This window comes from Platalea leucorodia, assembly GCF_965183815.1.
Source record: "Platalea leucorodia genome assembly, chromosome: 5".
NCBI classification, from domain to species: domain Eukaryota; kingdom Metazoa; phylum Chordata; class Aves; order Pelecaniformes; family Threskiornithidae; genus Platalea; species Platalea leucorodia.
Window position 1 is genome coordinate 83,846,463 of NC_138827.1, and position 20,382 is coordinate 83,866,844.

Here is a 20,382-nt window from a genome sequence, read left to right on the forward strand (position 1 = left end):
ATGGTCAGTATTCAGCTGTCCATAGTATTGGTGTAATATTACTAGAAGTTTGGGTGTGCAGGGATGTTTATACGTTCATTCAATAAGACACAGTGAGCCTTACAACACCATTTTACAAGTAAGAACTGATTTTTTTGTAATTTTGTGCTTCTCGAAAATGTGATTGCAGATGTCTTTGATGACCGTTTTAAAGAAAATCATTGTGCAGTGATTACTTCAAAACTGAAGAACGGCTGGCAAAGTTATTTATGTGAAGCTGGATTGCCTTTTGTATGCAAAAAACATTTAAATAAGACAGAGCATGAAACATTAGGTAAGTCTCTCAATGTTACTGTATCCTGTTTGTGGGTGTGGAAGGAGAACATGAGGAAGTCACCTGAATGTAAAGTCAGCAGAACAGAGTCTTAGCTGGACTAAATGTATGGGTTTGCTAGTTTGAGTTGAATACAATTTACTTTAAGTGATGTAATAACACTTTCTTCTGTTTAAATGTAGTCCTGGAAAACATGTTGAGAGTCTTAAAACTAACAAACAATTTTAATATACATAGCATTTAATTGGTTCTTTACATGATCAGAGGCTTACAGAATGCTCATTCTCTTTATATTACAATAAAGCCACATTTTTGAGTTTAAAAATACGTTTTCAGCTTCAAATGGAATTAACCAGTGGCCCACAGAGAAGAAAGTTGTATAAATGCAGCTCAAAATTTGCAGTTATTTTTATGGCATGCTGTACTTTTGATATACAAAAAAATCATTGTATATATATTTTTTTAAAGTGTTTATATAATGAGTATAGGATATATAGTACATAGAATGCCTCAGACTCCCATTCTGAGGGAAAGTTAAACAAAGAATTGAGTTTATTAGAACATTAATTTTTGTTTTGATAAGAACAACTTAGGTTCAACTTCTTCCGGATAACTTAAATGAAAGTTTCCCTATTTGCTTCAGAAAATGAGAAATGACTTACCCAAACTTTTTGTAGGTAATGCAGCTGAAAAAGCTTTAGCTGGCTTTGAATCAGGTTCAGAGGTAATAAGGTAGATATATCTTTTAAACTGAGTAACAGATCCAGCCCCAATGGTTAAATCATAAAATAAAGTGGGAGAAATTTCAGTTTGCTTGGTAGGTGATGTTCCATAGAGCATGTGTTTTGGCCTCCTTAAGTCGTCTTGGATGACTCTCTTTTCAGCATTTGAATATTAAAAAGTAGCTCTGAATGTGTTATGAACATAGCATAACCTTGGCAATTCTAATATATACAACCTTTGTATGCTTAATTAAAAGATACATGGAAGTATTATGATACTCGTTGTGACGCTGGCTGGTACCCACACAATCGCAACTGCTACAGACTTCATAAAGAGGAGAAGAGCTGGAACGATGCTTTTATCTCATGCCAAGGCGACAACAGTGGACTCATTAGTATAGCCTCCATGGCAGATGCAGAGCTGCTCCTTAACTTGCTTGAAAGTGGTGAGTTCTGGGAGTTAGTTTAAAGTGTGCAGTGTTTCTTGAAGTGTTTTGTGATGCTCTTTTGTGCAGCCCTTTAACACTGTTAGCCACGTAAGCACTATATTACATGGCACACCCAAATGATGTTTACAAAAAAAGAAAGCATGATGCATGGTCCTTCTAGGAGTCTTAAAAATGTATAGCCTCACCTTCTCCAGTAACCATACTTAGAATAAAGAATCAACAAAGTAAACACAGTGAGGCCACAGTAAACACGCTAGTTTTTGTCCTTTCCTGTTCTTGGCTGGTTCCTTGCAAACTGTTGCAAAATATTCAGTGATCATCCTTATGCAAGAATTGTGCTTAGAAGCAACAACAATTCAGAGTAGCTTTTGCTTTCAAGCTGGCCTTGTCCACACTGCAAAGTTGCTGCTGCTGCAGAATTGCCTTTGATGGCAGCAGGGTGTATCAAAGGAGTTCTGCTAGTTCACATTGTCCTAAGAGGTAGCATAATTACACAAGGAACTTAATGAACAAAAGCTCTTTGGTGTAGCAATGCCAAGACTTTTGTTGTCATAACAGCAGCAAAGAAAAGTGAATATCTTGTGCCTCCAGGTGACATCAGTGTGCTGGCAGAGCTGCACAGTTTGGCCATGAGTTTAAGCTTCCTAGAGCTGGGGCACAGTGACATGTTTTATCAACCCTGTCCCATCAGCTGTGGTTACAGGATGCCGTGTTACACTGGATTTACTGGACATCATCTCCCATTATCACCCCTCCTGCCACCCATCCTCTTTGCTGTCCTGTCTGTCTTTCTTTTAGGAGATTAACCACTGTATCGTCTTCCTCACCTCTATTAACACCCTCCATAGGTACCAAATACCATTATTTCCAGAGATGCTGTAATGGATAGATGTAATTGTTCTCAGCTTGTATTCAGCTTCAGTCTGCTGCTTCTATTTCAGACCTGCTTCAGGCTTCTCTTCAGGGGAAGGGCTTACATGCCTGAAAGCCTGTCTACTTTTTCTGGCTGTAGTAGCTCGTCAAGTAAGACATTGCATCAAACCACAGTCCTTGTCTTTCCTATGTTTGCCAGCCACTGCGGCTACAACTGTGCTGTCACTGGAACTTACAAACATCACTCAGAGAAACCTAAAGCTGAGTGTGCTATGGAAGATTATAAGAAGAAATCTTTCCCTTCCACTCCAAGCTTTCTGGCCCATGTACTTCAAAAAAGTGCATATGCTCTTGATTTGTATTTTTCAGGATCTCAAAGCATATTCTCATGTATGTTGCTCAATTTTTGAAACAATTTAGTCTTCAAGGGCAGTAGAACATTATCTCATCAGTAAGGTTTCCTAAAGTTTATACAGCTATTTTTTTTTTCCTTAAAGAAGGTAATTCTTATGAAAATCCCATGAATAATTTTTAATAGTGGTGCTGATGTTACAGGAACAACAGGCATTATTTCTTCACCATTAAAATCTGAACTCACTTATTCTTTTACAGAAAATGTAACTGAAACATGGATTGGGTTATACAGTAATAACACCCCCATTGTTTTTGGGTGGTCAGATAGCACTCCAGTAAAATTCTCTAACTGGCACAGCCAAGAACCTAACACCTTTCAAAGAACAGGACAACTCTGTGTTTCAGCACAAGGATCTGTAAGTTTCCTTTTGTTTTCGAAAGAATTAGACGGGCACTTTTATTTTAGCTCATAATAATTTATTTTCTCACTATGCGTACTTTTTGAAACCATGACCTGTAGTATGGCTTTGGTTTTTGATTCCTAATATATTCATGTTGTGATAAATGCAATGTAGCCTTTAGAAACCAATACATTTTGCAGCAGTAATGCACAGAAAATTAATCATAGATTTTGAGCTTATGTTCAATAAAAAATATTACATACATAAAGCTTGCCAAATGGAAGAGAACAAATACGAGTAGGTATTTTGATGAAGACAAAGTAATTTAAAATCCAAGTCATGTATATCATAATTTATGATGTATCGGTTCTGGTCCTGAAAGCTTCAAATTCATGTTTTGAAAAACTGTCAGCTGTGCCTATTTTATCTTGGTGTCAATATTTATAAATTTTATGTAACATCTTTCATAAACAGATAGTAGTCTATATCTACATAAAATTATAGAGGTTGACAGCAGTAAGATGGACCCCAAATCAGTCATTACTGGGAGTAATGTTCAAATAACACTATGTCCTGCCTTATCAGTATTCATGGCACTGTCAATTTTTTCATAATTTGGTCATAAGTTTACTTTTACAGTTAACAGTACTTAAATTCACTAATGTGACTTACGTAAGTAGCACTATAATACTTTTTTTTTTTAAAGTGTGTTTTGTCTACGTGTGAAAACTGTATTGAAAACAGTTTCTAGTGTCTCTCCAGTAGTGGGTCCAGGTTGCAATCTTTAACTCATTGGAAAGCCAAGACAACTACAGTGACCTGGAAAAGTGGATTCCCATTGGAAGCAGAAAATAGGACTGTGCTAAAATTGTGGTTTTTAGATACACAAAACCGTATTTTACTCAGTTTGCAGTGTAAACAAACAAATGAAAATGTAAAATACAAAGGAAAAGGAGGTTCAAGATAAAATTCTCTGAGCATTGGTTTTGGTACATGTCCAGTATGTATATATGTCTGAAAATTATATCATATAAACTTTTTAATATCTTGAATGAGGACTGTTCAAATATAAAGATTAATCTTACAAAGAACTATAATAGATAGGAAGAAAGTTCCTATCTATTCTGAAAAGTAAGTGCTCTGGCATGGCCGTAGCATTAGTTAATTAAGATGCATTACATCCCAAAGATTGATTCAGAGAGGCAAGCCCTTTTGTATGATTGATTTGAAAAGTCCTGCTGACAGTGTTGGTAGAAATAAATGGTCCATCTAAGGACAAATAAATGAAGAGAGTGAGGAAAATTACTTGTTTGTACTGAAAAGTTAAAATAAGAGGAGGGAGTGTAATCTAATGTGTGTATAGATATGCATGAGAATATGAGTATGTACAGAATATACTTCTTTTTATCCCTTAGGAGGGACATTGGAAGGTTAAAAAATGTGAAGAGAGATCTTTCTACATTTGCAAAAAAGCAGGGGAATTGAATAATGTCTCTCCTGAGCTAGAATCAAGTTGCCCAGAGGTAAGGGGTTTTGTGGTTTTTGTTTGTTTTAGAGCATTACTAATAAAATGGAATTATATAGGAAACCTCTAAATGTAGCTATGGAACATATGGATGTAAACAGATAGATAATTTTAGTTTTTCGTATTAAAGACGCATGCTTTGCTAGGAAAAATCTCATTGTTTGCCTTAAAAGTATGTAAACTAAATTTTAATGTAAGATTAAAAGCTTTCCCAAGATGCCTTTCATGGCGTGTTGCATTGTCAGCGGTTGTGACCCAAGTTCCTATTTCTTTCTAGATCAAAAGTGAAAACCCTTTTGTCCACCATCTGTGCAAATAATGGCTGTTATATGATGCCTCATCCCACACATGGTTTTCATACATTGGAATGGAATGTCAGGGTGAAAAACAACCAGTTTCATTGACACGGAGAGTGAACTCTTCCACTTGTACATTAGCATTCCTTTTGCTTTCAGACACAAATGGGAAGGAGCACAGCTATGTAAATAGGACATTGCAACAGGTTTTCAGGCTTTTAGGCTCTGCATTCTGGTAGTAAAAGGTAACATGTTAAATTATGATTTTCTTTGCCATCAGTTCCTTTTCACAGTGTGAAAAGGGCAAACTTGTAGACTTTATGTTTTATTCAAAACTCTAGGGGAGTTTGTGAACCTCTTTTTCTATCAACAAAAATTTCTCTTCTCTAACTTGCTTTACTCTTTAGCTCATTGTCTTCCTTTTTTAATTTCCTGTACTTCTTCTTGACAAGTCAAGAAACACAACCAGTTCAGTTGAATTACGAGACAGCTGAAGCTGATCTGTTTGCAGTCAGATGCAGTCTTTCCCCAGACGTACAGTGGTCAGATCCAGCGTTCTGGTCATACCATTATGGAGGCAGAAGTTACTGCTTGGTTCCAGCTTAACATTTCCAAAAGTTTAGAGTAACTGCATTCGTTTCATTTGGACCAATGTATTTCCTCACTCAAGAATTCTCTGTGTTAGTGTAAGAAAGGTTTGTCACAGTCCTGACCATGTGAAAAATGTGCAGAGCATCAAGACTTCCAGTTGCAGTCAGGAGCTTGACAGCACGTCAACTTCTGGTACCTCACAGGATCGAGACTCAAGAGATTGAGTCACTGGTCATAGGTAGTTTGGTCTGCTCTGGGAAACTTCCTACTCAGGATAAATTTCTGCTTTTTGATGTTTCACACCCTGTAAAAACATCTGCTGAACCCTGTTATAGTCCCTTAGTTTTGATAGGTCCTTTTCTTTCTAATGTGAAAAAAGTTACATTCATTTAATCAAAAGAAGGCAGTACTAAGCTTACTCAAAGCTACATTTGATTTCAGACATTTTGTCTTGACAGCTCACTTTCTTTTAACATTCAGTGTATATGTTGTTGCTAGTTTTTGGCCTAATTTTCCAGGGCTAAGTCTTTATTTCAACCAGGTTTAGCTTTTTTCCCCTCTTTTTCTGTTGCTGACTTACCTTAAAGGTACAAAATATCTATTGGCGTTTCTCACATTTGATCTTTTGCTTCGTTAACCTCATACTGTCATTCACGTTGGATTGCTAGTAGATTCTCAGGGAGCTTTGGCCTCGGGCACAGTTGTTTGCTTTTCTAAAGCTTTATAGTCTTATGTGTTATTACTGAGCTTTCATCTCATGTTGATTTTATGACTTGTGCATCAGATGAACTAGCCTTTAACATTTTCTGTGGTTCTGCTGATTGCAGTTTTTGCACTATGTCCATATCAAGTTACCAGAAACCTGAGCTCTTTTTTTTCCTACATTTCTGTCATCCTAAGACATAAAAAGTGCTAAGCACTTTCTTCCCTTAGCAGGTCAACTATTCTTTTTTCCTAGTCAGCAGGCTATTACTGAGAATAAATATTTTATAGCAAAGGTCAGATTCTCTGGGCAGTTTTCCCCACACTGAAATAACAGTTTTAAATGTTTTCTTTCAGCCAGCTTTTGAAACAGGTTGTGGAGCTGTCAGCTGCTTGATAATCGAGTTGGAGGTTTCTGTGTGCAGAACTGACTCTGTTTGTACTGGTGACTTTCTCTGGTCCTCTACACTTTAATTAGTGCATCAAAAGATAGCAGGACAGTACTAAATCAAGCATTTGTCTTTATGGCTGTTGTAACAGGAGAGAACTGTACTTTTAAGAAGAGAATTGCTATTAAGGCTACAAAACCACGTAAAGAGCAAAAGGGCAGCTGCTCAGAATAAGGATCCATTCGGCCTCATGTTCTGCCTCCCACAGGTGGCTGCAAGTGATATTTGGGGAAGAGCAGGGCAGGGCAAATACAGATAATGCTTCCCCCAGTTTTCCCTTGACCCACAACCATTCAGGGGATTTCCTGAGCCTTTTAAGGTTTGTCTGTCTAACAACCCGCATTGGGTATCCCCTCCAAGTGCTTGTCCAGTTTCCCCTTGAACTCATGCAAACTCTTTGCATTTCCAACATCACTCAGTGAGGAGATCTATACATCTACTACCCTTTGAATGAAAAAATGTCACCTTCTTTCCATGTTGAACCTTCCTCCAGCTAGCTTAGCTTTGTCGTCCCCAAGGTCTTGTACTGAAGTAGTCGCCCACCTGGATGGCACTCACCATTTTGTAGATCTGTGTCATACCCTCCCTAAGGCATCTCCTTTTTCCAGGCTGAAGAGTCCCAGCCTGCTCAGTTACTGCTTATGTGGAAGCAGCTCCATACATTTCATCATCCTTGATGCCCTTCTTTTCTAATATCTTTTTCTGAGATTGGGGATCAGAACTCCAAAAAATGGCAAAAAGTGAATTTAAAAGGACAGAGTAGCCTTCTGTGTCCTTTCTCTCCTCACAGTTCTTAAGGTTCAATTTGACTTTTTGATTGAGCTGATGTTTCATGGAACTTAACTGTCATAAACCCCAAATCTCGTTCCTGCATGGTGGGAGCGAGATAGCTGTCCCTCACTTCATACATGAAATGACTGGGGGGTGCAGGGGAGGTCCCCATGTGCATCACTTCATATTTTTCTGTACAGAATGCCATTTTATTGACCAATTACTCAGCCTTTTAAGTTTGGAATTTCTCAATCTGTGCTTGCCCTCAGTGCAAGCTTACTGACCTCCAGTTACTCCACAATTTTGTTTTTTTTTTTTAAGTAAAGATCAGTGTCAAATTACTTTATCCAGTCTGTAGGCACCAAGAAAGCTTTAAGAGGAAGGTTATGCAATGCCATTTGCTCCAGATTAAAATTTCCGAGAGGTTAGGATGATTGTGTTTGCTTCATTCAAACCAGTGCATCTATCGCTCAAGAATTCCAGCCAAAGGAAACTAGACATTTGCTATTTCTTACCTGCGTCCCTGTAGAGGGTTTCTTGGTCAATACTTAGCCCTCTTCCAGCCCCCACTCCCCCGAGTTTCAGCGCCCATCAAAGTGAAAGCGGTGTTGCTGTGTCCCCCGCGGGACTGCCGAGAGCCCGCTGCGTCCCCGGGCGCCGCAGAGCCCTCCGTGGCTTTTCCCGCGGGGAAGTCCCAGCTCGTTGATACGGAGATAGGGAAGAGCCTCCACCCAGTTTATTTTTGTTTGTAAAGCGAGTGTCTGAGCAATGCATACATGTTGTGCTTGGGTGAAACCATGGAAGTTGATACTACAGCTCTTTTGCTTCTATGCTTTCATGCCATACGAAGGGCCGTGCCCAGCCGTCTTCCAAGCCCTGAAGGGTAATGAAAGGGCAGCAGAGCTGTCAGCTACCCTGACAGCAAACACACTCCTAACTAGCAGCTGAAATTTGCCTCCCCAGATTCAGCAGGGCTGAAGGATATATATAGTGTTTGATTGCTATCCTGAATAGGTCTGCAGCATCTTCTTGTGCATTTTATTGTACCTGAGGATGGATAACAGAAAAAGAACTTACCCATTTCCCCTTTTTTTCTCCTTTTGCTGTTAACATTGCCATCAAGCAGTGTTTGATGGTGCTCACCTGGGTGCTGTGCTTGCTCCCTGTTGTGCTGCTTTGTGAGCTCCCCTGCAGCAGCACCTCCCTCGTGGAAGAGGCAAAGCGAGATCGGCTGGTTCTCCTGTCTGTGTGTGGCTTCAAGTTTAGACAGAGATGGTTTATTATCTCTTTAGTCTCTTAATTATTTAAAACACTCAGGCAGGATGACCAGGCAGGTACACTGCGTGAACTCACACGGGCAGAATTCACACCAGTCCTGGTAGCGTCTTCTGGATGCACAGAGATGAATAATAAGAAATAAAAGATTAATAATAATAAGAAATGAGGCAGGCTGATGACTGACTCAGTGTTCTGGCTCATCTGATAAACCATGAAAACGTGTTATTTTAATTCTGCATTATTGGAGTAGGATGATTGTTAATTTAATTTTTTTTCTATTTGGAATTGCTATTTGAAAATGAGAAAGGGAGCTGAGAAAAGGTAAATAACTAGAGTGCATTGCTGTATGAAAGGCCAGCAATTTCTGGAATAAATATTTCTGTTTACAGTTGAAGACAAAGGGCAGCTGTAATCCTTTTTTATAACAGCTTAACAAATCTGACATGGCAGTGTTTACCCTGCACTTCAGGTATTAGATACCAGCGATGAGTTACCACAGGTGGAAACCAACAAGTGCTACTACATGCTTCGTGCCAAGGAGATGGCTGTCTCAGGGGCCTGGCATGCCTCCCCAAAACTCTGTCAGTAACACAATATTCAAAGTATAAAATTGAAACAGAAGTAGTACACGGGGAGCGTGCTTTTAACTGTTGCCCACGTTTTTGTCCTACCCATGAAAGATGTTTGTGTGTGTGTGTGTGTGTGTGTGTGTTAAGCCAGTTTTTGCACAATTTAAGGATTTAAACTTTAAACTTTTGTTAAATTTACCCATTTCTTCAGTCACCTTGAGGGTAACTACTCTTGAACCACGGTAGAAAGGAAAAGGGCTATAAGGACATCAATGATGATCAGACAGAAAGTACAAAAGGGGATCAAGTTTTTAACAATATAATAATTAATAATCTATAAAATAATGTTCATTTCTTTTAAGGGATGGGAAAGACATGGTGGATATTGTTACAAAATCGACAGTACCCCTCGAAGTTTTGAACATGCTTCCAGTGGTTATTTCTGCCCATCTGCACTTGTATCAGTAAAAAACAGGTAGTTAATCCTATTAGACAGTGTGAAGATACCTCTAACGAGCTATTCTAACTTTAGAAAGTGTTGCATGGCAAAAGATATTACCATTATGAAATAGTATTTGCGTGAGAGGCGAGCATAATTACTAACATTGGCTAAAATCAAAGGTGTGCTTTGCTTTATTTTTTGATTGAAAATAAATGTAGTAAAAAACAATTGTTAGGCTAATGAACACTTGCAGCAACGTGCACACACGTGAGCATGCAGGAATCTAAACAAAATGCTTTCTACAGAGGTATGTAACATCTTTAAGAAACTTTATTAGCGTACTTGGAAACTATACTGAAAAATGAAAATACATTTAATTTTTATAATCAAAATATTTCAAATTTTAATCCAAATCAATTAATGTTTTATAAATGTTTCTATTTATGTATGCATTTTGCTTGAGTTCTTAGCAAACAGGGAGAGAGAGTAAATGTTTGAAAGCATCTGAGGTCTGTCTTCCCTTGCTTTGTTCCTGTTTACCTGCATTCCAGCTTCAGCAAAGGCTTTCTCCTCTGCAAATGTACAGATGCTTGGGTTTTCTCTGATCTCTTTGTGATTTGCCCTATGTGTTGGATTCCCATTAAAGTTTGTGACATGCTGATAGATATATTACATACATACTTTAATATCCACGTATTTATTGTAAACAAAACCCTCCCCTCCCTTTAGGACGGGAAGTACTGTAACCACCAGCAATCAGATGAATGATAGCTAGAAATTTTAGGAAAGCAGAGGCTACCCCACACAAGGATTTACATCGATGGGAATTGGACCTGCCAGATGGTTTCAGGATTGTGCACAATGCATACAGCGCTGGACTGCAGTACGGCAGTAATCCTTACGGGGAGGGTAAAGGACAAATGCTTGCAGCTGAGCATTTGCAGCTCAGACATCATAGGGAGCTGAGAGCACGCTGCACATCACTGGAAGCATGTCTTCTGTCGTTTTCTGCTTATTTCTTTTTATTTGATTTTTGCTGGGTGTAGCCATCCCTGTTATTATGTTAGTTCCCAGTTCCGATGTTGGAGTGGCAAAGGAAGCTAGTTGTTAGTTTAGCTTTTTTTTTTTTTTTTTAATTACTGCTGAGGTTTGTTGTTCTAGTGTAAAAAATGCAAAAACTTTTCCGTGTACTGATTCTAAAATATTCATTAAAAAGTAGATTATAGAGGAAGGAGAGCTCATATAAAAAGAGAACATGCAGAGGAGGTGAAAATGAAATAAAAGTTCTCCGTCACTCTCAGTGTTACAGATACATTCCTTTTTTTTACATTAATGTCATCCTTATGGTATTTAGCCATTCTTTTCACAGTGTGTGAAACCAAGAAGTCGTATAAGTCCTTATCAAACTGGGAATTTACTTTTCTGTATGTATTTTCATAGGAAGCTGATTAAATGTGCTTATAAACTGAAGCATTTTTGTATAATGCCTTACCAATTATATCGGAATAAATTACGTTTAAGTGACAAATGGGTTACTATGTGCAACAATTATTACTTGCAAAAAGGTGTAAATCTCTCACATAACTTTAATGAAGAAATTAAAGAAGGCAAAAGTGATTCCTTCTGTAGTCAGAGCAGCTAGTGCTTTGAGTCCTTCAGCTCTGGTTTCTTAGCGCTAGTTTGTGTGTCCGGTTCCAACAGGATACTTCTGTGCAGAGCTTTTTCTCTTTCTTATGTAGCTTTTTCAGACCCCGCTATCTTTTCTCCTTCATACAAGGAGTTTCTTATTTTTATTTGTGCATCGTTAATATATTCTGTCTTTACATCTTGTAGTTCAAGCATTGAGCTTATAAGATCTTAATCTACTGTTTCTTCTGTGTGCCCAAATGCTGAAAAAAAATAGGGAAAATTTGTGGTTTATGCTGCAGACTTGTGCCTGAAGTTCCCCACAGCATTTGATAAAGAAAATTAAGTACCTCTTGTATGTTTTTCTCTTCTCGCATAATTTAAGTCATTTCATGAGAGCTATTCACTGAAACACCAATTGACCTATTTTATTCCAATAAACTTTTTATCTTGATTATTTTATTAAGGTTTGAACAAGCTTTTATCAACAGCATGATCCGTAGGATGGTAAAATCTGAGAGAACTTATTTCTGGATAGGATTGCAAGACCTTAACAACACAGGAGAATACTTTTGGCTAAGTACAGCGGGAAAGAACCGCTCTGTAAGCTACACAAACTGGAACAAGTACCAGCCACGTGAGTAACACGCCAATAAAAAAAGAAATGGCTTGGAGGGGGGCAGTGCACTCTCTTCCCCTGCCACCGGTGGCTTAGCAGTGACTGAAGCGTCCTGGTCCTTTCCTGCCTTCCCAGTCAAGAGAGCAGAGAGATAAGCTTACGTTTTCCGTTGACTCTGTAACTTCCTACCATGGATTGAGTTAGATGAGTTGGTAGTTGTGGAGAAGCTGGAGCTTCCTTCCCCGCTTTCCGCCCGGGTGCTGTGATTGTGGGCTCCCTGGTTGTGGCAGGGTGCTGGGCATCGCCCTTCCCTTCCTCCGGTCTGGCAGGGGGGAAATTAACAGCCGCGCTTTCCTTGCAAGCACAGCTAATCTCTGAAATTTTTCTGTGAGATGGGTTTCATACATTTCTTTATGGCCTTTTCAAGGAGGCCATCCTGAGACTCCCAGCAAAAGGTCCCAGAGAAGTCATGAATTTTATTTAGTAATAGTCACAGTTTGTAATTTGCATTTTATGTGAAAAAAAGAGGGCAGAGATTGCCTTAGATACATTTCTGTCAATAAGAGCACTGCATGGAAGTATCGCCGCCTTCTTCCCCTTTAGTTTGCTGATACTTGGTTTGCTTGTTTGATTTTGTTTGTTTTATAATAATCCAAAGGAAAACATTTCAAGAAAACAAAAAAGGAAAAAATGAAATAGTTGTTCAACCTTTGAAACGTAAACCTTTTAGCAGTACCTGAGAATAGAGACATAATAATAAAGACACTTCTTTTCACTCATTGCTTCTCAGTTTTGGACTCTTTACATTTATTGCTTTACTACTGCAGTTTGCAAAAATATTGTTTGAAATTGCATTTCATCTCCTGCATGTTGTGAGAGGAACCCTTCGTCATGGTTCATTTTACAAGCTCAGGTCAGCCAAGACAGGCTTATAAACTGGTCGCTGACCAGAGAATTTGCTACGTTTGTAAGTTCATCGAAGTTTTATCCAGAACCTGATACCAATAAAACAGTCACTTCACCAAAAATTCGCAAAATTCAAGTGCTTTATTCTGATACTCAACACTTATTCCCATGTCTAGGTCATTCTGGAGGATGTGTGGCTATGCGAGGGCAGCACCCCATTGGTTACTGGGAGGTGAAGAGCTGTAAGAACTTCAAAGCAATGTCATTGTGCAAGCAAAAAATCAATTCTTACGAAGAACCTGAACTTACTTTTCAAAAACATTTGAGTTCCTGCTCTTTTGGATGGGAGTCAGAAGCTAATCTGCTCAACTGCTACAAGGTACGTGACAAACTTAATCAGAATTTTTCTGATTCTACATCAGCTTAGGGATACACTGTTCCTAAAGTATTTTTGATAAAGCATTATTTCTTTCACTCAACAAACAAAAATTAATCATTACCACTCTTCACTGCATTTTAAAGTGAGTGAAACTCTTAAGAATAAGAACTGTACTTGGAATATACATGGCTTTACTGTAGGAAAAACTGTGAATAATATTTGATTTTTATGAGTTTCTGAAACAACTGCTCTCCAAAATCCACTACATTTATGACAGCGTTTATTTTATTGCAGATATTTCACAATGAAAAAGTTCTGATGAGAAGAACATGGCATGAAGCAGAAGCATTATGCCAAGATTTTGGAGCACATCTTGCTAGTTTTAGCCATGTCTATGAAGAGACATTTTTAAACAATCTATTATATACAATTTTTGATAGGTAAATATATTTTTTTTACACCAACAAGATTTATCTTAAGCATACTAATATGTAAAAATAATGTACAATTTAGGTTCTTCCATCCTCCATATTAGTGGCCGAAGAAGTCTCTAACATGAACTTAGAAACGGGTGAAAAGAAGTGTATTAGCAACACTGTAATGTGATTCTTTTTGAAGATGATCTTTGTAGTAGATGTCGAGCAACTGTTAACGTCAAGGTGATATTCTTGTGAGTTAACATTCCGCGTTGAAATGGAGGTTTGGCAATTTTAATCCTATTTTAAACGTTTTCATCTTTAAAAATATAATTTAACATTTTAGTAGGAAAACCAGAGTTTACTTCACAGATACTAAAAAGTTAAGAAATGTATTACAGAATGATGTATTGAATTCAAGAAGAAATGAATATGGGTATTTGTGCTATTTATAAAATAATTTCTGAAATAGCTAAGGAAAAAGTGACAAATGTTATTTTCTTTGTTTCCATCACAGGACAGAAGAAAGACAGTTCTGGATTGGATTTAATAAAAGAAACCCGCTTTCTGGAGGGACATGGCAGTGGTCTGACGGAACACCTGTAACTATCTGTATACTATATATTTCAGTACCTTTCAAGTCCTATCTGAGCATAAGTTCAAAAAAATAAGCCTCGTGAGCAAACGTTGGCCAAGAAAACTCTTTGCTTTTCACGTCCACATACTTCACTTAAAGTAATTGTTACAACAGGATTAATAGTACACTACTATTAAAATAGCAGCCTGTGCAAAAGGGCTGTGCAACTGCAGAAGGAATTTGCTAGGATTATAAAGTTTTGCAGATGTGTGCTTTCCTGCAAAGCACGTTGCATTCAGCCCAGGACCAGGCATATGCAGAGTGAACACATATATGTGTGTGTGTGCCTGTATATATATATATATATATATATATATATATAAAAACATATATATATATATATATATATATAAACATATATATATATACACATGCACACAGACTGGAAAGCCTTAGAGCTATGCTTACATGCTTTATTTGTTCTGTGACTGTTAGGTTCATGCCTGCATTCAGAGCCAAGTCTTTCCTTTTTTAATATCGCTTTTGATTTTGCATCCTTGAAGATGCTGGTGCCTTATGCCACACTAATGGTTAGTGCCTGGGATTTAAACATCAAACAACTGAAGAAGGGTCAGTTTTTAAACTGTAATTGGTTTTCAGCTTTGAAGAAAGGTGCCAGCCCTGCCATCGTTAAGTCATTTCAGGATGCGAGTTCAAAGTTCAGTCATACAACGTGTTGAAACAAAGCAAAGGCTGGTAGAGGAGGGCAACTACTGCTAATCGCGTCAAAAAATTGTTAGGTTTCATAGCTATTCAATTATTTTTATGAAGAAGGAGTCCGATACAAGATGGGAAAGTTAAACAGGACCTCGAGAGAACATGATTATGGACCCTGTTTTTCGGATTTTGCCGCCATAATTTAGATGGTCCTTTAGTTGTTGCTTATGATCTTACTATACACACATCTCCAAATCCTTCCTTTTTCTCCATAATGAGATTTTGAAATGCTTCATCTCGGATTTTCGGTGAAAGATAATGAATGTGCTGTTTTCAGGTTGTATCTTCGTTTTTGGAGAGCAAGTATATTGAAGATGACTCAAGAAGCTGTGGTGTGTTCAAAGTAAATAGCACAGTCTTTCCAGCACACTGCAATGAAAAGCGTGAATGGATATGCAAAATACCAAAAGGTGAAATGTTAATTAACATGGTCTATTATACCCATTACTTGCAATTCAGGAAAGACAAGGAAAAAAAATACCTAAAGGCCTTTTTAGCCACATCTGGAGTTCTCCTCATCGGTCTTCTGCATGAAATCATGGCAAAGCTGTATGTGGCCACTAGGGTTTGCTGGCCAGTTAACAGCTCTAATATGTGCAGTTTTAGCAGTTAGTTAGCAGGAGTTAATCAAAGCTCTTATTTATAAAGGTTACTAAAAATGTTGTTTAGTAAGTGTGGCAATTATTTTCTTTTATTCCCTGTTTAACTCCTTTTTTTGACCCTGAATGAGAATAGCAATATTCTTTATGATTTTGATTAAATCCTTACCGTGTGGAGAAAGCAATGTCAGTGAAATGCCTCTTTTCATTCTTAATCAGCAATGTTTTAATTTATTTATGTATTTTTGCAGGTGTTAAACCAAAGAATCCGAATTGGTACATAGCTGGTATGAAGACATTTTCTTTTTTCACATCTTGAAGCATTGTAACTTGGAAATACAATTTAAGCCATTGGTAAAAATAAAATAACTAAAATGTTCTGAGTTAAAAATTTACATTTAGGAACTCTGTAGGAACTTGTTGCTGCAGATCAAAATCTGCCACTCTTTTGTTTAGGAACACTGAAACATCAGATACTACTTCGGTGAGTTAAAGGAATGTTCCCAGTACTAAGCACAGGAGTTTGATAACCTCTCTATCACATTAAAACTGCCTTTTTGCAAAGGCTGGGCAACTCTCTTAATGTTACTGCAGTATCACAGGATAGAATATTAAAAAAAAATTCACTCATAGTGTTTTTTTTTTTTTTTTTCATAAATTGATACGTTAAATATGGTTCTGCTTTTAGTTGTGGCATATTTGTCCTCTGACACGTGGCTGAAGGCAGGCCACGGGGGTCACAAAGAATGAGACTTGAAATGAGTTTTTACCCCTGCACACCACTGACTCTTTTGCTTGTTTTCTAGAACTGCCATGGTCATATTATCAAGGAGCGGAATATCTTTTCCATGTCAGTCCTGCGGACTGGGAAACTTATGAGTTTGTCTGTGGCTGGCTTCGCAGTGGAACGGCAACAATAAATTCTGCTGGTGAACAAGCCTTTATTCAAAATAAAATTAAGAAGGTAACAAAAACTACCCCTTTGAAAAAATAAACCCTCAGGCAGTAACTGGCTATTTCCTGCTGCATCTTTTGGAATATCTGGCTGCCTGTTGCTCCAGCTAGAATCCAAAAGACATTTTACTTTAGAAATAATTCTCTTGCTGTCTTCATTTCCCACATCCCTCCCTGAAGCCCTATTTAGCTAAAGAACTCGGTAACATTTCACAATCTGCAGAATCATCTCTGCTAATGAGCAGGTCGGTCAGTCTGCCTCAAAAGATCCAAGTGGAGCAAAAACCAGTTTCCTATCCCAAAGTTATGAAAGTAACTAGGGGTAAAGAGAAAGGTTAGTTTCACATGTGGTCTACATCCTTCTCTGTTTCTTCTTCCCCCACCCGTCCATGACCAAGGGGACCCGTCATGGTTCCTCAGGCGTCCACACAGGGGTTCTGCATCCACCGGGATGTCTCCTGATCCCACACAGTTTTGCAATTACGCTCTGTTCCCATTCAGTAACTTGCAGCTGCTTTTCAGGTAGCACTACCGAGGGACATTTCAGTGGGTATATTAGCATGAGGTGGGCACTAAGTCCAGATGTTTGAAACAGTGTTCATAGTTTAAATCTTCAATGTGATGATTTGAAAGGTTACTCTTAGGGAGAGCTGGCCAAGAATGAAGAATTACCAATTTCTCTGCACCTTAATTAAATTTAGAGCTCTAAACCATACAGGTGGGTGCTTATGACCTTGCAAAATAGATTACCTTTTCCTCTGTGTACGCCAGCTTGGGCAGCGTTCCCATGTGTCCGCACATTTGTATGATATCTCCTGAATTAAACCCCTTTGTGACTATGGATATTTATATGGGAAAAAAGACATCTGCCTCTAAATTCCCTCCTGTGGATGAAACCAGAATTTCTGTGGAACCACTCTGATGTAACAAACAGATTTGAAACTGAGAAATAGCTGCAGAAGCAGATGAATTCTCAGTAAAAGTGAAATAAGTAAAATACAAAAAAAACAAACAAAAAGAGTAAGAATAATCTGTCTGCCTTACTGAGGGCAAAATTCTATGGCTGTAATATAAAGGGATATCATAGCGTAATCTTTAAAAGAACAACTAGTGCTGAGTAGAAAAGCTCTCAACCGACACTAGCTTAGTTTTGCTTACATTGTGTACAGTCTTCTCTGCTTTTAACTTGTAATAGAAAGCCTAAGTAGAATTGTGTTGTATTAAGATGGGGTTTTTAAGTTTCCAAGGAATTACTCATCATTTTTATCTGCTATGTAAGTAATTTTGTACCAGAACATGATGAACTGGATTTAAACCAACAGTTCATGGCAGAAATCGCTTATAATAAAAGAGCAACATAACTGGCTAGGCTGGCTTCTTCCACATCTACCGGAGATTGTGTTGCGATGTAATTACTGCCTTACCTAAGACTGAATGTGTATGACTTAAAAAGTTGCATAACTTTAAAAAAGATGTCTTTTTCCAACTTAAGAGCACTGAAAATGTCTAATCACAATGCTTCTTTAAAGTCACGTTTGCTTACAAGAGATCTTTTAAAAGCAGTTTTATCGTTAGAATTAGTGGGCACTAGAGCAGTTTGTGAGCATTCTGTGGTGAAAAAGCCAAGTTTACTCCCTTGGCCTTGGAAATCAGGTTAACTTCCTTGAAGTTTTGTCTCAGAATATAACATATGTGGCTATTTTAAATCCTGCTGCCTTTGGCTAAGCTTCCCAGTATAATCAGGTGTGTCCCTAAGTGATTGTAACCAGTTTCCTGTGGAAGCAGGAGTAAGGATGGCAATCACTAAAATAATACTCAGCAGTCTGAATAGACTTTGCACGTGTCATTAGAAAACTTGGTCAAAATTTCTTAGCGTGGAATTTGAAATCACATTTTTCACTATTTCTTTAAAAACTGTAATGTGTAGGCTGAGTGCTGTGATTAGAAAACTAAACTCGGGGGCTAGGCAATACCAAATCAGACAGCATTCCTGAGTCTCCTCTTTGTCAGAAATGTCTATTTGCTTCATTTGCTATTGCTATATAAGCTGTAAGCTAGTGAAATCCTAACTATAACTCCAAGGACAGTGTGGCTGCCACAACACAGGCTGCACTTCAGTTCTTTCTGGGAAAAAAATAAAATGCTTCTCAGAGTCAGGGTGGCTTTTCCAGTGTCCTGCACATTCACAACTTTGTTCTTGTTGTTGGCTCTTGCCCAAAGCCCCCAAAACTGTGACTCTTGAGTGGCTAACGCTGAAGGTGAAGCCCATTCATAGTTTAAGGCAGAATCAAGTCAGCACAGCAATAATGAAATGGCTGTTTGAATTACATTGTTTCTGTGACTTTTCCATAATACTTTGCCTTTTAGGAGTGGAGGTCTAGACCCTTTCATGAGAACAACAATCAGTCTGGAAAGAATCTCTAGGAATCTCTTGTATGAGCCACACAAAGTCAGTAAACGTTCATAGAAAATATTTTGGAAACAGTAAGGACCAGGTCCTCCATGCTAAAAGGAAATATTTGCTATTGTCTATTTTTAGGACTTCGGGAAAACCAAATTCTGGCCTAAGACTGCAGTCATTTTCGAGCCAGATAGCCTGTAAATTCCTAAAATTATAAATTCCTAATTTACAGAAGATACATCAGCAATCCAGTGGAAACTGGGGGCTAAATCATGCTCTACTTACATGAACAACCTTACTGAAGTGACATAAATTAACACGGGCAGGATTTAGCACCTGTTCTTCCCATTGGAACCCAATGGAGATGCTATTCATCTGAACACAGAGCCTGATTTTAGGCGTTTGTTAATGCTTTAATAAGGAGTGCAACAACAGTTAAACATACGGCAAAACATTTTTTTTTTTTTAATAGCTATCGAATAGTGATGTTCACTGGTGGATTGGATTGCACACAGAAAACCTCCACGAGGAATTTCGGTAAGAGTGCCTATGCTTCAGCTGCTCTGTTTACAGGCTGCCATTCAGTCTGATGGGCTAAAATGGTTAGATGACTGAGTGGGATATTCAAGAGACAACTTCAGTTCTCATATAAATATCATTCACAATATATTACCCTTCATTTATCTCCATGTTACAGTATTTCTTCTAAAGGGGTATAAAAGATACATGAATATTAACCTTGTGGTTGTCTGGGGTTTTTTTCAAAGTTTAGTTAATAAAGGGGTACTTTCTGCCCTGTATCTGCTTAGAAACACTTTTAATGAAGACTGTATTTTTAGGTAAGGATAGGAAAAAGTGTAACTACACTCTTTAACATTTCTGTGCAGCTGGAGAGATGAATCACCAATAACATATCAGAACTGGAATGAAGGGAGGGAGAGAGATCCACAGAAACCAGGGAAAAGATGTGGCTTCATTTCATCACAAACAGGTTTATTTTAGTTTTCCTTTTGTTGCGGGAGTTGTGACTTGATTCTGTTGTTGGCCAAAGAAGTTATATTTTAATTGCTTTCAAGAAATGCAATCCATATTACATGGTCCTGTATTACATAGTCCTGTCACATGGTTATAATTTGCATAACTGCTTTTGTGGTTAAGAATATTAAAATATCATGAATATGCGCAGAGACTAGGTTATAGGATTTAATAGTTCCAGTACTCTAATGTCAAAATATAAACATTCCAGTGATACTGAATCTTTAGTTTTACTTAAGGATCGGTTATGTGGCACAGCAAAAATGTTACCGCATTGCTGGTTTTCACAGTCAGTTTTCTCATAACCAAATGAGCCAGATGGACGAGCAATAGTTTTTCCTACATTTATAAACTGTTT

General features: G+C 37.9%; 1 protein-coding gene across 7 annotated transcripts in view; it reads left to right on the plus strand.

Moving 5' to 3' along the window:
* PLA2R1 (phospholipase A2 receptor 1) overlaps positions 1-20,382 on the plus strand; it is a 54,890-nt gene that overhangs the window by 9,243 nt on the left and 25,265 nt on the right. For all 7 annotated transcript variants that reach the window (XR_014228301.1, XR_014228302.1, XR_014228303.1 and 4 more), the window contains 14 exons: positions 170-313; positions 1,293-1,481; positions 2,970-3,127; positions 4,528-4,635; positions 9,656-9,768; positions 11,829-11,998; positions 13,063-13,265; positions 13,560-13,705; positions 14,199-14,283; positions 15,313-15,445; positions 15,886-15,921; positions 16,441-16,598; positions 19,462-19,526; positions 19,877-19,980. Coding sequence is in view for 3 of the 7 variants with exons in the window: in XM_082313312.1 (XP_082169438.1) it covers positions 170-313; positions 1,293-1,481; positions 2,970-3,127; positions 4,528-4,635; positions 9,656-9,768; positions 11,829-11,998; positions 13,063-13,265; positions 13,560-13,705; positions 14,199-14,283; positions 15,313-15,445; positions 15,886-15,921; positions 16,441-16,598; positions 19,462-19,526; positions 19,877-19,980 (1,812 nt within the window). In the remaining 4 variants the exon portion in view is untranslated. The remainder of the gene's footprint in view (positions 1-169; positions 314-1,292; positions 1,482-2,969; positions 3,128-4,527; positions 4,636-9,655; positions 9,769-11,828; positions 11,999-13,062; positions 13,266-13,559; positions 13,706-14,198; positions 14,284-15,312; positions 15,446-15,885; positions 15,922-16,440; positions 16,599-19,461; positions 19,527-19,876; positions 19,981-20,382) is intronic.